Source organism: Amphimedon queenslandica, unplaced genomic scaffold, assembly GCF_000090795.2.
Source record: "Amphimedon queenslandica unplaced genomic scaffold, v1.1 AMPQUscaffold_13468, whole genome shotgun sequence".
In the NCBI taxonomy this organism is placed as follows: Eukaryota; Metazoa; Porifera; class Demospongiae; order Haplosclerida; family Niphatidae; genus Amphimedon; species Amphimedon queenslandica.
In genome coordinates, this window is record NW_003546296.1 from 2,264 (window position 1) to 19,127 (window position 16,864).

The 16,864-nt window shown below is 38.2% G+C and overlaps 4 protein-coding genes across 4 annotated transcripts in view; 2 read left to right on the forward strand and 2 right to left on the reverse strand.

The window, feature by feature from the left end:
* Positions 1–3,287, forward strand: part of LOC105312157 (U3 small nucleolar RNA-associated protein 4 homolog) — a 4,309-nt gene extending 1,022 nt beyond the window's left edge. The window contains exons 2-6 of the mRNA XM_011404580.2: positions 107–2,170; positions 2,211–2,456; positions 2,642–2,729; positions 2,814–2,896; positions 3,034–3,287. Of these exons, the coding sequence (XP_011402882.2) occupies positions 107–1,873 (1,767 nt within the window). The 3' untranslated portion in view covers positions 1,874–2,170; positions 2,211–2,456; positions 2,642–2,729; positions 2,814–2,896; positions 3,034–3,287. The remainder of the gene's footprint in view (positions 1–106; positions 2,171–2,210; positions 2,457–2,641; positions 2,730–2,813; positions 2,897–3,033) is intronic.
* A 1,211-nt stretch (positions 3,288–4,498) lies between these two features.
* LOC105312158 (protein sidekick-2-like) lies at positions 4,499–7,427 on the reverse strand. Its single transcript, XM_019994610.1, has 10 exons — positions 7,072–7,427; positions 6,551–6,817; positions 6,210–6,497; positions 5,866–6,162; positions 5,524–5,811; positions 5,215–5,475; positions 4,936–5,161; positions 4,854–4,892; positions 4,752–4,811; positions 4,499–4,695 (listed from the first exon to the last, which is right to left on the reverse strand). Exons 1-10 carry the CDS (start codon positions 7,403–7,405, stop codon positions 4,635–4,637), a joined length of 2,121 nt encoding a protein of 706 aa, XP_019850169.1. The 5' UTR covers positions 7,406–7,427; the 3' UTR covers positions 4,499–4,634.
* A 1,018-nt stretch (positions 7,428–8,445) lies between these two features.
* On the forward strand, positions 8,446–12,110 carry LOC100635604 (E3 ubiquitin-protein ligase HECTD3-like). Its single transcript, XM_003385265.3, has 3 exons — positions 8,446–8,818; positions 8,979–9,254; positions 10,156–12,110. Exons 1-3 carry the CDS (start codon positions 8,480–8,482, stop codon positions 11,989–11,991), a joined length of 2,451 nt encoding a protein of 816 aa, XP_003385313.1. The 5' UTR covers positions 8,446–8,479; the 3' UTR covers positions 11,992–12,110.
* A 3,199-nt stretch (positions 12,111–15,309) lies between these two features.
* LOC105312154 (ubiquitin carboxyl-terminal hydrolase 5-like) overlaps positions 15,310–16,864 on the reverse strand; it is a 3,758-nt gene continuing 2,203 nt past the window's right edge. Inside the window, exons 2-7 of the mRNA XM_011404573.2 lie at positions 16,677–16,787; positions 16,528–16,620; positions 16,421–16,468; positions 16,210–16,358; positions 15,921–16,041; positions 15,310–15,570 (exon numbers count right to left, since the gene is read on the reverse strand). Coding sequence (XP_011402875.2) covers positions 15,395–15,570; positions 15,921–16,041; positions 16,210–16,358; positions 16,421–16,468; positions 16,528–16,620; positions 16,677–16,787 — 698 coding nt within the window. The 3' untranslated portion in view covers positions 15,310–15,394. The remainder of the gene's footprint in view (positions 15,571–15,920; positions 16,042–16,209; positions 16,359–16,420; positions 16,469–16,527; positions 16,621–16,676; positions 16,788–16,864) is intronic.

Sequence of the window (16,864 nt, forward strand, 5' to 3'; positions counted from 1 at the left end):
GTAGAGTACAAAATAATGCTGAAGCTTTGAGTCAATGGCAGCATCTCATGACTGTGCTTGCTACCCATACTCATTGACTGTCCTGATTATTATTTTTTTATTACAGGTTTGTCTTTATGATTTGAGTTATGATGCTTTGATCTACTTCCGTACTCTGGTCAAACAAGATGGACGGATCCTCTCCCTCTCCTGGCACCCCACGGCCCCACGTATTGCCATGGGATGTGCTGATAGTACCTTAAGAGTCCTCGACACTGAGACCAATAGATCAATCCTTCGTATCACAATGGACAAGAACAGCAAAGAGGAGAACACTCTTGTCTGGAGCGTAAAGTTTTTAAGTGATGATACGATAGTTAGTGGTTCTTCTCTGGGTAGCATCAGTTTCTGGAACAGCAAGTATGGAACTCTTAAGCAGTCTTTTAGCCTCCATAATGCCGACCTGCTAACAATAGCAGTTAATAGCGAAGAGGATATTCTTTTTGCTGCCGGAGTCGATCATAAGATTGTCCGACTGAAGAAAGTGGAGAAGAGAGGGAAAGGTGAGATCGGAGGTTACTTTTGGGTGCAGGCATGTGACGTACGCCCACACACTCATGATGTCCGATCCCTTGCTGTGTCAAGGAATGGAGTCCTTAGTTCTGGGGGCGTGGACACTGTTCTCTGCTTCAATAAAGTGGAGGAGTTTGAGAAGGAAATGAGTTTGAGACAGTCACCGTTTGCAAGTTGGAACGAGCGATTCCAGTTAGCACCGCTAGGTAATATTCTTCTGTTTTGCGACAATCGTTCGTTAAAACTATGGAAGATAACGCCTCAGTCTGTTTCTACTGATCACTCGTCTTCTACTGTCTGCTCACCTGATAAAGACGCATTGGCTAAGAGTGGTCTTATCACTCATAAAGAAATGGAGTCTGATCTATACAAAGCTAGTGGCCTGCCCGTTCTTCTATTAGAAATAAAGTCACCATCGGCCCAGCACATTGTATGTTCAGGAATATCTGATGACGGGAGACTAGTTGCTTTTTCTGATCCCGAGAAGCTCTGGGTGTACTCTTTGGAGCCAAAAGTTACCTGTATCTCTACTCAGTTTCTGCCATCACGAGCTGTTGCTATATTTAGTAACAACGACTCTATTAATAGTAACACTAGTATTGCTGTATGTCCGTCTGATGGTGGAATTAAAATAGCATCAGTTCCTTCTCCTGTGACTAAGGACAGTGTTATATTTACTGACATGGAAATAAGAAAGAAAAAGATGTCCACCAGATTATACATTAAACTCAAGTATAGTCCTGACGGTAAGTACTTACTGGCAATGAGTGAGAAATACCGTGTACTGATATTCGATGTATTAAATGGGACACTCTTTGCTACACTACCTCGATTTGACAACACCTACCCTCCATCTCTCTCATTCACTGCCTCGTCAGAGTCCCTCCTTATCTTTACTAGTGGTGATCGGGAATTCTACAAGTTCAACCTCAAGAAATCAGAGCTAAAGGGTTTAGGTAGACCCTTCTTGAAGGATATAGCCATGCGGGTTTGCTCAAGGAAAGGTTTAAGTATGACCCTAGGCCTCAACACATTACCTACTCTTCATGGGCTGTGTATGATATATGATTGGGATAGACTATTGTTTGTTAGATATGAAGCAAAAGGGAAGCATAAGGAGGACAAAGAGGAGGAGGAGGTGATCGGGAAGAAACGGTCTTTAAGTATGAAAGAGTTATCTAGTCATTGTGTTAAGGATTATCGTGATATTGTTTATGCTGGAGTGTTGGACTGTGGGGAGATGGTGCTGGTGGAGAAGCCTTGGAGGGATAGGGTGACTGCCCTTCCCCCAACGCTTAAAATTGATAAGTATGGACAGTAGAGTTTTGTTGATGTAATTTTAATTTATTTTTCAATAAAAAAATAATGAAAATCATTGTTATTTTTTGCGGGAGAATAGTGTGCGCATGCGTAGTAGTAAGCCCCCGCCCAGCAGGTTTGTTTTCATTTGGCGCGAAAAAGTAGATCACTCAACTCGGACACTCACTGCTGGTTTCTGAAAAAAAGAATGAGCAGGAGAAGGTCTACAAAGAGTATCTCTGGCTTAAAGGATGCCACTGAATCCCGTAAACCCACTGGAGGAGGAGGAGGGAAGAGAAAACAAAAGAAAGGACCAAAAGTACGAGAAGAGCATGTTTTTTAAATTTGATGGTTTCTAGGAGGACCCGATGCCACTAGCACCACTACAGGCTCATTGTAGCAATCCCAGTGTTCTAGTGGGAGGAAGCAAAACTCCAAAGCGACAGCAACAGATTGCAAAGAAGACGGACCGCATAGCAAGATCAATGTCACCTTTTCTACCAGAAATACCAGTGACTGTAAATAAAGAAGGAGTTTTTGAGATAGAGAGAGTTCCACAGGAGACTAGCGCCACACAGACGGAGCCAATAAAAACAGTCGAAAAGGTATTTTTGGTGGGCGGAGTCTTGATTAATGGAAATTAATCAATAATAACTGGGAAATTTGTTATGCACTGTATTAGTAAAGGATTTTGCTTACATGCTCAGAATAAAACAAAATGGTGGATTGTATTATAGTAACTAATCATAAAGACATTTGATTTCATTTGGTTCTTTGTTTATCGCTAAAGGGTACTCAAACTGATAACCTTCCTGATAGAACTGAACCGGCAACCCATGAGCCAGAGGAAAGCATAGACTATCAGCTGTGCTGCAATGGTGGGTACTCTTCTTGTGTGATATTATTTTATCTTCCTTCTCCCTCTCTCTCTCTTGGTGACATTATTTCTTTATAATGGACAGATCCACCTCCTTCAGTTTATTGGGAGGTAATGGCAGAAAAGAGAAGAGTTGCATTGAAGGAAACTATTGATGAAAACGAAAGAGTATGTCCAGTACACTAAACCATTCCCTTATCTGCTCTTACTATATCTTATTGATTATGTGCATGTACATGTCACATTGCATTCATATTTTCTTCCATCATGTCTTCTCTTTGTACATCTTCATGTCTCTTCCTTAGCTATGGCAAGAGATTGAGGCATTAAGAGAAGAGGTCAAAGAAGGAGAGAGACAGCGTAACAATGCACTTTATTTCCAGTTTATGTACAGACTTGTAGCTGAAGAAACAAAGAATTTATCATGAACTGAACTTATATGCACACACACACTGTCTTGTCAACCAAAATTGCAATTGTTAATTTATTATTATTATTATTATTGTTATTGTTGTTTTTGTCATAATATATTCATGTAATGGTAGTGGTAGTAATCCTATCTCATGGTTAAAATGATATTCATGCTCCTTCTACTAAATAGAAGGTGAATATTATGTAAGTTTAAAGTTGTGAAACTCATTTTTGTGGGAGTGGCTGCGAATTGCGCAACGTGCAAACACGTGGGTTTGAGCACCTCCTAGACGTCATAAAATATCTTTGAAAGAAAGTTAGAAACGAAGAAGCTAGACACTGAAGACAGACAGACAGTTGAAAGCATATAGTATTATATAGTCATTCTGTCTGCAATGTTTGGCACGCTAAATCATTCTAAGATTGAAGAGAGGCCTCCATGGAGAGCGGAGGGAGAAAACAAATCATCCTCCAAGTTGTTAGAAGAGATATTAGAGAAGCTAGATGAAGGGAGGGCCGTGAGGAGCCCTGATTTTCATTTTGTTCACCAGACTAATATTGGGGAAGGTGTAGGAACACAAGAAGAGGGAGAGACCAAATCAGTTTGTGAAAGTGTGTCCTCTCCTTCTGCCCAAAGAGATAAGGAAACTTGGAATACGTTTAAAGCTCTTCAAAAGCTGGAGGAGATGCATCATGAAATGGAGGAAACTGGAATGATCACTGTCCAGCAAATATGCAGCATACACAGGATACTAATGGATGGGCTTCATGATAATGCTGGAGAGATAAGGACGACAGTAACATACACCATTAGACCAGATGGAGAGAAGTATTACTACACACCACCTGAAAGAATTGAGGATAGGCTATACACTGTTGTTGATCGTCATAATGAACATATGCAAGAAATGCACAATTTAAATTTATCAAGAAAAGAAAAGCTTGTTATGGCAATCAAGGCTGCTGCGTGGTTATTATTGAATTTTGTAGATACTCATCCTTTCTCTGATGGCAATGGACGAACGGGTCGTTTGCTAGCTGGGTACACTATAATGATAGCCAATCCATTCCCAGTACAACCATATCATAACAACGAAACTTGTCGTTCTGATTACATTAGTACTATTGTCCATTGCAGTAGAAATCTTGATCAATGTCCATCAAGAATTGCAGCGTTAATGGTTGATGGATTGTATGCGAGCTGGTCTCTTGTCAAGACTGAAACTGAATCTCTTACATGTACTTACGTGTAAGTAAAAACTAGTATTATTATTAATATATGTTGATTATTATGCCTTGGGATTTTGTGGATTATTAGGTTACACGTGGTCTCTCTGGTGCAATTCACATATTAACACATTCACTATGAATATTGATTAACAAAATGACAATCAGGTGTGACATAAGAGAAGGTCATAACAAAAATAGTAAGAAAGTGTTCAAAAGGGAAGGTGTCACTGATTATGGAGAAATTATTAGGTTAAATGATGAGAGTCTAACGAGTGGTTTCATATATTATTTCATCAGTTGATTCATAAACTGGCTCAACTTTCAAGCTATAAATAAATAAACAAAATGAAAATTGAAAGAATTAATATACATCTACACTCACTTTTTATCATATGCTGGACTAGCTTTCATTTCAATGTAATCATCAGTTTCGCGACATTCCCTAAATAAATTATAATAATGATAAAATTAATAATAAAACTACCTTATCTCAGGGTACTGTATAGTGGCAGCAACTCCTTTTCTATGAAGACACGATATATTAAGAATGCTTTATTATTTTATACCTTGGATTAGTAGCAACTAATCTTCTACACAATAAGATCAACACTAACATTAGTACAACGTTAATGATCAGAGAAAGGAGAAGCAGTATTAATGCCACCCACAGTCCAACTGCAGCCATTAAAGTGCTGTTAGTTTCAGAAACTGCTGTTGTTCCAGGTGTGGATTGAGTTATAGAAGTTGCTGTTGGTTCAGTGCTACTTGAAGAACTACTGCTGATTAGTTTTACTATCAATTGTAATAACCAAATGTTTATACAGTAGCTATCAAAGTATCATTACCTGGTAAAACTGGTGGACTTTTTTTACCTTCAAATACTTTCCCACTTATTTCAAAACTTGCCGATATTGAGAATTCATTTTCAAGACAGCTGCAGAATCCTCCTATTGCAGCTTCTCTGATATCGCCAGGATAAGTGACAAACTGTGCTTTACAATTGCTAGTGTAATAGAAGACCCTGTAATAGGTCGCTCCATTGGGAACCCACTTAACACTGACCGCTGTAGAATTGAGATAAGTGACAGAGAAATTATGTACAACAGCTAAAAATAAAATAATAATAATAAGAACAAATAATATAAAAATCTCACGTATTTCATCAGTAGATAATACAGTATCATCAATCCATTGGCCTGGCCCAATGGCAGTGTATGCTCTCACACTAATAGCATAAGTGGAATTAGGAAACAATCCACTGATTGAGTGTTGAGTTGTAGTTGTATTCATAGTAGCATATGGTTTGGTAGTATCATCCTGATCTCTATATCTAATTTCATACACTGTAATGAGTCCATTGGAGATTGCAGGTGGATTCCATGAAATGTTAATGAATTGAATATTAGTATCAGTCGGTATCAGATTAGATATGGGACCTGGGACTATAAAAGTTATACAATATGCATCTTTAGTTTAAACTATAATTCAATACTTACTTGATTGAGCTGTTCTGTGTGAGACTATCTCAGTTGGTCCTAATAAGCCATAATTATAAGGACTGATACTCACAGTATAATCAGTGTTTGGTAATAATCCAGTGAGTGTGAGTGTTCTGTTATCTCCACTAGTGATATTAACAGTAAAACTAATGTTTGAAGTGACGCTGGTATATGTCAGGCTATATCCAGTGATTGGCCCGTTTCTACCAGAGCAAGGAACTTCGTCCCAAGACACAATCATGGACTCAGCTCTGACTGACGAGAAGATAATGTTACCAACTGGTGAAGTAGGTCCTGTTATAAAGAAAATAAAATAATAAAATTAATATGTTGCAAGTTACTGGATGCGGAAGTAGTGGCATTAAAATTACGGCTCAAAATATACTCTTCACTTCCGTACAATCCAATAAGATCAAAAGCACAATTGCTATAAGGAAGGATATTGGTTGAGTTATGTTGAGGAACTGATGCAGTAAAATTCATAAAAGTCTCCACTGATCCACAAACTCTATGACATCTACGACAAATAGTATAATTTGCTGGTGTCACGTCAGTAGGAGGACTCCATGATAGTACAATGTTAGTACTAGTAATGCTATTGTGCCTCAGATCATCGACCGAAGGATGAGCTGATAATGTAAACACACGTATCATAATCAAATAAGTACTACTCATCACTCACTTAGTGTCACTGTAGCTACATTGGGATTGCTGGGCAGAGATGCTCCGTTGCTGTAAGACATGACATAGAAAGTGTATGTAGCTGAAAGGCTGAGGTCAGATGTAATGGTAACTGAAGGAGTGGTCGTATTTGAGATGCTCCTATTGTTTAAATGCTCGCAGAATACTTCGTAACCAGCTGCTCCTTGTACATGAGACCACAGGAGCCTTAGATGAGTTAGACTACTGTTTAGTCTCACAGTTTTTAAGCCAGTAGGCATACCAGATACTAAAGGTAGAAAAAAGATAGTGAGTGGGTGTATACATGTCTAATCTAAGATGGTTTGCTTTGAAGCAGTGGCCTATCATCACTTTGGCTAGTCAATAGTAAACATATGTTAAATACAGATGCCATGCTCTATTGCTAATTACTAGAAAATATCAGCTAATGAAAAGTGGTGTGATCAAAGCCCTATCCACGTCCCATGGGATATAGCCATTTAGACTTTGGAAAGTCTATATTTCTACTCTTAAAGCACTTACCGTTAATGTACAATGATGAAGTGTTGGCCATTGCAGTAATACCATTAATAGTCCCATTAGATACTCTCTCATTAGATACAGTGCACTGATAGTTACCAGCTTCTCTTGATTTCAATGTTACTATCACATTAGTAACAGATGCTGAGCCACTCATTACCACACGAGACAGATCATCAATAGATATTCTACTCCCATTCACTGTACAATTGACGGTAGTAGGGGGACTATCGTATACTCTAAAACTGAGACTAAAGACAGAAGGAGTAGCTAATCTGTTTGCAGAGAGAAGAGAGAACTTCATAAAGGAGTCAACATCTGGACCATCTGGAGACATACAAAAGGAATATTAAGGAAATACAACACAGTATACCATACCCACCATTCTGATTATATGTTGAAGTCCTATACGCTCCAACCACCAGTGTTTGATAGACCTCATTCTCATCAGGAATGACACACTTGTACAAACCCTCAAAGCCAGCTATGCTCAGTTTTCGTGCTAGAGCAATTTGACCTTTATATCTTTTAGTGAACACTGGTCTGGGAGCTGAAACGTTGTCAAAATTTCCATGAAACAATGGAACTTCAGTTCCATTAGGGTAATACCACACTCCAATGTTAGAGCGATTATTAGCACTCTGACACCACAAAGCATCATTGGTATTGTCTGGATCATTATTTTTATCTATATCATAAAACTGCATAGCATCTATCATTGAGTAATTAGGTATTATCTTGTCCTGAAAAGGTAGATAAAGTTGAACACCTGCCAATTGTAAAACTCATGTTAGCAAACTTTTTACTTCCCATTGACATTGTCTCACCATTAGATGGTAGATTGCTAGGATTTTGACCCTTTCCATGTTGTATTAGCAGTAGAAAAGCAGCAAAGAAGGAGAGCCCTAACATCTGGCCACTGTTGAGAATATCAGATGACAGAGAAGTTGCAGGTGTGGTCATATGGTCAACCAGTAACTACACACAGCAGATATATGGGTTCACACAAAGGAAGCTGCAGACTACACAGTGTCAAAAAGTCAAGAAAAGAGATTGGTTCAGCTTTAGGTTGAATGATTTTGTTATCAGTAAAATATGAAAGAAATAAGACATAAGACTAATCTAGACTAGTAGGTAGATAGAATCCAGTTAAGTGCACAGTGTACATGTAGAAGAGAATTAGACCTATTGCTGCAACTAACTTTTACCAAGTTACTTCTCTTTTCTAATTCCTTTGTTCCAGTCCTAGCAGCAGGCTTTGACTTAAACGCCCATTTTCATAAGGACTCATAGATTAGATAGTTGCACACGATGACACACGTGGTATAAGTATCCTAATAATAATACAATCAAGTATCCAAACACGAGCGGAGATCAGGATACTAAGAAAGGCGTGGCCAATAAAGAAAAAATGGCGGATCCAGTTCGAACACGTCTTGGTCGAATAAGATGTCTTGTACAAGCTGTGGAGGCCATGCAGAGAGGGGAGAGCCTCCCTAAGCCACTCTGCTACGTTCCTACACAACTAACTCTTGAATGCCAACCGGATAAACTCTCGGGGGAGCAGGTAGAGCTACACGAGAAGCCAGACCTCAAGAGTCCTGTCCTAAACAAACTAATGGCGGCTAAGACACACCTCCTGACTGTCAAAGGATTTCCTTGTTTTAATAAAGACGGTGGATGGTTCCAGACTATCAAGCCATTTGAAAACAACTGGATATTGGTCCAGCCTAATGAGAGGAGTATCAAGGTGACGATTTTTCTTGTTAGATGGATTTAATTTTGACACCTTGAAGTCTGGTTTCATATTCTATACCACGTTATAAATAAATAATGTGTATATATATATTTTTTATTTTATATAAAGTACACGATGTCCTGATTATCCACTCTCTCTCCTTTCTCTTCAGACTAAATTCAAAATAACGAAATCAAATGAAAAGGATATTCAGTCGTGGATGGATGCAGTTGAACAGTGCTGCTCGCTCCAACTCTCAAGGGCGGAGCCTACTCTTGACGGAGACGAGGAACTCATTGCACTCCTTCAGAACCCTCTGCCTGGCTGGACTCTGGAGGCTGATGAGGAACTAGCAAAGTTTCTTGTGAAGAATAATAGCAAGTTTAATTCCGATGTGACGGCACAAGGAAGTGAATATTTAGTTAAGATTGAAGCATCAAGTGCTGAGGTATTGACTAGACTACCAAAAATGGCTAAAAAATTATCCCAAATTTAGTGTTATTACATTTTCTGATACATATTGATGTACTTATGCTGTGTAGCAAGTTTGAGCTGATTCCGACTTAAATTTTTCAAGTTACGGCCATTTTTTAAAAATGAGCCAATTTCTGAAAAAATCCCTGTACTATAGCCCATGGTTTTTTCCGAAAAATGGCCAAAAAATCACCCTCAATTTTTATTACATTTTCTGATACATATTGATGTACTTATGCTGTGTAGCAAGTTTGAGCTGATTCCGACTTAAATTTTTCAAGTTACGGCCATTTTTAAAAATAGGCCAAAATCTGAAAAAATCCCTGTACTATAGCCCATGGTTTTTTTCGAAAAATGGCCAAAAAATCACCCTCAATTTTTATTACATTTTCTGATACATATTGATGTACTTATGCTGTGTAGCAAGTTTGAGCTGATTCCGACTTAAATTTTTCAAGTTACGGCCATTTAAAAAAATAGGCCAAAATCTGAAAAAAATCCCTGTACTATAGCCCATGGTTTTTTCCGAAAAATGGCCAAAAAATTACCCCCAATTTTTATTACATTTTCTGATACATATTGATGTACTTATGCTGTGTAGCAAGTTTGAGCTGATTCTGACTTCAATTTTTCAAGTTACGGCCATTTTAAAAAATAGGCCTAAATCTGAAAAAAATCCCTGTACTATAGCCCATGGTTTTTTCCGAAAAATGGCCAAAAAATTACCCCCAATTTTTATTACATTTTCTGATACATATTGATGTACTTATGCTGTGTAGCAAGTTTGAGCTGATTCCGAATTAAACTTACGGCCATTTTAAAAATATACACATGTTCATTGATGTTACTCACTCTCCTTTCCTCTTCTTTTATAGTCAGAGATTGTCAACCTGATGGATCAAGACTTTGACTCTACCTGGGAATCAGACGGTGATCAAGGCTCCCACTGGCTCAAGTTCTTCATGAAACCCGGCGTGGTGGTCCAAAAGTTCTCTCTCCTCGTTGATCCTGATGACAGCAGCTACCTCCCACGTAGGGTAGTCGTTAAAGCCGGAACGGAATCAAACCGCGAAACAATATCACAAAGAACCTTCAGCCCATCAGATTTCTCTAAAAGGGAGCTTGAATTATTCCCATTTCCTCTCTCCACCTATTACTCAGTCATTGAAGTTTGCATTAAGGCTTGTTATCAAGGAGGCATTGACACACGCATACACGGTATCAAGCTGGTCTGTCAAACTGCCTGCATGATAATACCAGAGTCTGAGAATGTCTGTGAGGATATCTTTACTTCTGAGTCCACCTCTCGTTGGCCAAAACTCGACTCCTTTACACCACGCCAGCTCTTCCATCGCTCTATCCTTCTTAAAAGAGTGGCCAGTCTCATTGATAAGGATCTCTCGTATATACTACCACAGTGGCAGTATTCTCGCGGGGGTCTGGGGGCCGTGACATCCCTAAGGCAACTCTGGCCTTTATGTAGCTCTCGTAATGCCCTCATTGAGCAGCTGCTGCAGAAAACAACCGAAAAACCTCCTTCTGATATGCCAGTTGTGTACATAAACCGAATAGCAGCCAAACAACACAGGGAGGATCCCACCATAGACCCAGAACAGAAGAAGACGGTCTTTAACCAGCTGATGTCTGAGCTTAAGAAACACACCAAACCTTCGGAGTATAATTTCAGGTGGGCGGGGCACTGGACCCAGTGGTGGGAGTGTAAGTTCCTTCAAGAGGGCGTCATTGACCAGGGAGGGGGTTTTAGGGACTCTCTCTCTGATATCGCTGAAGAGTTGTGTCCGCCATCTTTAGACGTCGATGTCTCTCTTCCTTTATTTATACGAAGTCCCAACCAAAGTCAGGACTCCTCCAACGTGTACCGTGACGCTTACACTCCTAATCCTTCCTGTGAGCAGTTTGCAAAGTATTCTTTTGTGGGTCAGCTAATGGGGGGAACGTTCCGCAGTCAAGAGATACTGGTACTCTCTCTCCCTCAGTTTATTTGGAAGCAGCTGGTGGGGGAGCCTGTCACTTGGACAAGGGATTTCGTGTCCGTTGATTCCGCTGAAGTTAAACTTATAGACTCCATAGAGACAATGGAGGCGTCCATATTTGATTCAACATTTGCTGAAGTTCTTAACTTCACGACTGTCCTTAGTAACGGAAAGACGGTCCCCCTCCTTCCCGGCGGAGAGGACCGTTACGTGACGTATGAGGATCGATTGGAGTACTGTCGTCTCGTTAAGAAGGTGAGAATGAGTGAGAGCCAGGCTCAGATATCGGCCATTAAGGAAGGACTCACTCAAGTCGTCCCTCAGCAGGTCCTGGCTCTTCTCACCTGGCAGGAACTTGAGGTCAAAGTTTGCGGCAGTCCCGAGATATCTATAGAAGAGCTTAAAAAATCAGCAAAATATGACAGCGATCTTTCTCCTACATCTTCCAATGTGAAGGTTATGTGGGAAGCTTTGGAAGGATTTACTAACGAGGAAAGATCAAGATTCATCCGATTCATAACCGGCAGGAGAAGGTTACCAACCACCATTTACATTGATTCAGCAGATACAGGTCCTTCATCTCTACCCACTTCTGCTACCTGTTCTAATGCTCTCTATCTTCCTTCTTATACCACGGTGGAACAGGCTGCCTCTAAACTGCGCTATGCGGCTTATAATTGCGTTGCTATAGATACGGACATGAGTCCAATTGAGTAGGCGTGATAAAGAGTTGTGAGTACTGTAAAGTTAAGACGTTAGATATATTATTATTATTATTTTTGATTAGTTAAGTTTTGTTATTAGCTTTTCTTATATTAATTATTATTTTTAATAAAGTTAAAATCGACACGAAAAACACTTAATGCATAAAGAACAATAACATACCACTCTAATGGTATGTTATTGTTTTTGATGGTATGGCCTATTGATGATCACGTACTGTTATTGCAGTCAAACTGTCCCAGTCAGGTACAACATGAAGGAATGGGTTAACAGTTATGATACATTATCGTACCAAGATCACTTATCAATACTGTCAGGAATCTACCTTAAACAATAGCTGTTTGGTGTACAGTCAACTGTCCCAGTCAGGTATAACATGGTTGACAGTAGTGATACAAATTGTACAAAGATCACTTGTCAATATACTGTCAAGAATGCACCTTAAACAATAAGAACTGTTACTGCAGTCAAACTGTCCCAGTCAGGTACAACATGAACAAATGGGTTGACAGTTGTGATATATGAATATTGTACAAAGATCACTTGTCATTACTGTTAGGAATATACCAAAATTAAATTTTAATCAATTATGGTACATGTATTTCCTGTTTAGAATGAACAGTATATAAAGCACTAGTTTAGCCTGAAGAGTTAGAAATCATCTGGTGGAATGATGCTACCTAAAGTGGTTCTTGTCTCTCTTCTTTCTCTTGTTCTAGTATATTCTGCTGCTGGTTTGGAGTGTAGGATCTATGTCAGTTCATCTCATGGTATCAACAATACCTCTTGTTGGACTGGAGGAGTTCAAACACCTTGTGCTACTATTGATCTAGCTATACAAGGAACTGCTACTCTACAATACAACTGTTCATCAGGTATCCTTATCAACCTGTCTCCTGGTACATATACACTAGACACTACTAGTCTACTAGAGGCACAGCTACTGAGGAATAATGTGAGTATTATTGGTATGAGGGATGGTAGTAGATATGAAGAGGTTAGTATCACGCGTCTACATGTTTCGTCTTCTTCATATAACTGGTTGAGGTATATTGTATTTGAATGTGTTAGTCTTTATAATTGTAACAATGTTCCTCTTACATGTACTGAATCATCCTTTAATATTACTACACATAATCAACTACAACAAGAGATTTGCAATAATCTGACTTTGAGTGCTCACTTTATAAATCTCCCTCTACAATGCTATGACTCTAATTATTATGTAACCCATCAATGCCAAAATCCATATAATTACCAATACTGTCAATGTGAGTATCCTCAGTTCACAGTTTCTGTGACTGATAACTGTAATATGAAAACATATGACTGGAAAAATAATATAAAACTATGTGTTAACAACTCTTGTTACCGCAATGCAAGCATCCATGAACCTGCTTCCAGTCCATACCAGTATTATTACTATCAATTTGACAAGTGTTTCAATAGCAGTATTAATGCTGACCCAATTGAAACAACAGTATACATTGAAACACTTGGTCTAATCAGCATTAATACTACAGTGACAGTAAATGTGAGTGCTACATGTGGCCCCTATCGTTTATTAATTAATGGGGAATGCACAGACACAATTTTGTAATGATACTTTTAAGCATAAGCTGCCATTTACATATCATTACAGTGATGATGATTATGACATTGAATGCTTATTTTGCTATGGTGAATGCTGTTATGATGACAGTACAGATCAATGTTTATCAATTTGTACAAATGATACTGGAGTACCCATTAACAGATTAACTTGCATTAACTGTACAGAACCATTGAAATATGGAATCGTATTGTTTATTGGAGTAGAGCTAGTACCAGTGACACTAATGGTAATTTTAATAATAATATTCAATATACAACTAACCAATGGATCAATAAATGCTCTGGTATTCTATTCTCAATTGATAGCAATCGTTCTGTCTATAAATGGCCTTAATAGCCCTGTTAAGGATAATACACTTCATCTTGCTTTCACAATATTACAACACTTAAGTGCTATTCCATGCTATATCTTCAATTTAGACTTAACTCCATTTCTATTTAATTATCCATTATGTATATCACATCACATGTCACCATTAGGAGCAATTTCCTTTTGGTATGGGATAGGACTCTATCCATTGTTCCTCCTCCTCTTACTCTATGGCTGGATGACATTGTATGATAAAGGTTTCAAGTGTGTAGTATTTATTACTAGACCATTTCATCGTTGCATGGCTCGTTTCTGGAGTATGACTGGCATTGAACCATCTTTTACTCACTCTATAGCATCAATATATATACTCTGCTTCACTCAATTAGCTGCCACTTCGTTTAAAATATTGAGCTTTAATATTTTAGACAATAATAATGTTACATTCTATTATGATACAAATCAAGAGTATTTTCAAGGGTGGCATGGCTTTGCTGGTTTTATTGCTTTTATAGTTTTATTGTTTTTGATCGTCCTACCAACCCTTTATATATTGTTTTATCGATTCAAATGGTTTCAAAAGTTATTGGATTGTTTACATTTGAGGAAGCAGCTACTGATATCACTAGGTGATGTGTTTACTGGTCCTTATAAGAATGGAACTGAGAATACTTATGATTATCGTTTCATGGCTGGACTATACCTACTGGCAAGAATAATCATTTTAATTCAGTTCATAATGTCTTATTTCTTTGTATATTGCATACCAATCTCTCAAGCTTTTTGTTCATTTTTACTTGCGGTAACTCTTATCATTTTTCGCCCCTTTCGAAGAAATATTCATAATTTTTTTGAATTTTTAATTATGTTTGTAGTTTCTGGTATTGGATATGTAAGCAGTCTTAGTATTCTTCTTCATTGGGATTAAAGGTTTACTTATTTGTATGCAATACCAGTATTAAATGGCCTAGCTTTTGTCATTATTATACCAGGTTATATAATCTACAAGGTATACAAAATAACAAAATCATGTTATCATTATCATAAGAGAAGTAATCCAGTGGTTATTAATGATCAAGAAGAAGCTTATTTGCCACTAGATAATGATTGGGTTGCTGATCGTATTGAAAATCCCCAACAATATGATGAACGCCATGTTTCAGTTACATCAGATGACCTGCTACCAGGCAATAATCAACCAGTTATTACTACTGCTGTTGAAGAATTGAAAAGACCGCTACTTGATACACAAAATTGAGTTGAGCGTGTTTCATTATATTAGCAATGTATTCTTATTATGCAAAACTAGAGATTGTGCTTTATTAATGCTTGAATTATTAAATTGTGTGGGGTTTTTTGATTGATACTTTATAGCTTTATTGTGATCATTATTGTCTTTTTTATAGTCAAATAATATTTAAACTCCACATAACAGTACAAAACAGATACTGATAGTAATACACTCTCAGTGTTCTAATGTTCTCTCTTGTAGAAATAGAGATAGGCATGGTCTTTAGGTGGAGCCACAGACTCGGCTACTTTGTTGTCATTAAATATGATCCACTTCCCATCCTTCTTAATGTGACACACATAATGACCAGTCATTGTTGAGGTACCCATATGACTGATGAATGCTATTAGACTGTACTCTGAGAGAGAAAGGGGGGGGGAACAAAAAAGATAGCAGGTTTCTTCACAGAATATTTGCAACTGATTTAAATGCTGATGTACTTGACTAGATAAATTCTTCGATCAAGCAATTGCTGTTAAGTGGGTAGCATAATTTGAATGGAAGTGTTTAGGTGGTGATGGTGCTTATTCTCTGGTGGTGCTGCATAACCAGAGAATGGACTAGCAAGGTTATTGGCAGGTATAGTATGCATGATAAAAGGAATAGACTCTATTCCTTTTTATCATGCATATACTATATTAGAAATTAATGGAAATGAGAATTACATGTGGGGTTCAAGTGTAATGCTATTGAAAGACCAACACTCACTTCCAGACCCATCACTGAACTGTTCCTCTTCCATTGGTTCTTCACCTTCTCCTTCTTCCATTTGTTGTAGTTCATCCATATGACTGAACACCCAATCAGCAGCTCTCTCTACATTATTATCCTAGCAATAATAAAAAGTATAATCAACAGCCATTCATTTTAAAATTGTAACTGTAATGATTGTGTATTTACTTAAAAATAGATAAAATTTTGAGCTATGATTAATATTCGGGTCGCATAAACTGATATACTATTTATCATTTGATCACATTATTATTAATTGACTCACTGTAGCCTTCAAAGCTTTCATAGCTTGTTCTCTAGTGAAACCCAGTGACATTACAATAGCAATGGAGTCCTCACTGGCCCCACCTCCTTTATCAGCCCCACCCCCTGCTGACTTGACACTACCAGGAGGAACAAATGGATCCGTAAAATCTAAAAATAATAAAATATTAATAGTATAACATTTACATTGGTCTGTTGGTAAAGGCACGTACCAGGGTCTCCCATGTGTTCCAGTACCCAATTCATGGCTGGTTCTATTCCTATAAATAAACACACAAGATTCATTCCAGTACCAGTATATGAGAGTATGGGAACCTGCCTTGGTTCTTAGTGTGGTATATGGCACGCTTGCAGCCTTCAATGTCAAACCCCATTCCGGCTAATTGTGACAACACACCTTCATCAATCTCAACTACAAAGTTATTTATCATAAAAATCTTTTAAATTAAATTGAGTGTGTTCTATTACCTTCAGGTTGTGCTGGTCCGGTTTCTTCAGGTAGTTCAACTTCTCCTGGTTGAATACCTCCTCCTCTTAGACTGGATATATCAAGAGACTCAGGGACATCAACTTCAACATCTAACGAGAGAGAGAGAGAGGGGGGGGGGAGGGGGAGAGTGAGGAAAAAAGAAAAGAAATGTACTCACCAAATTTGA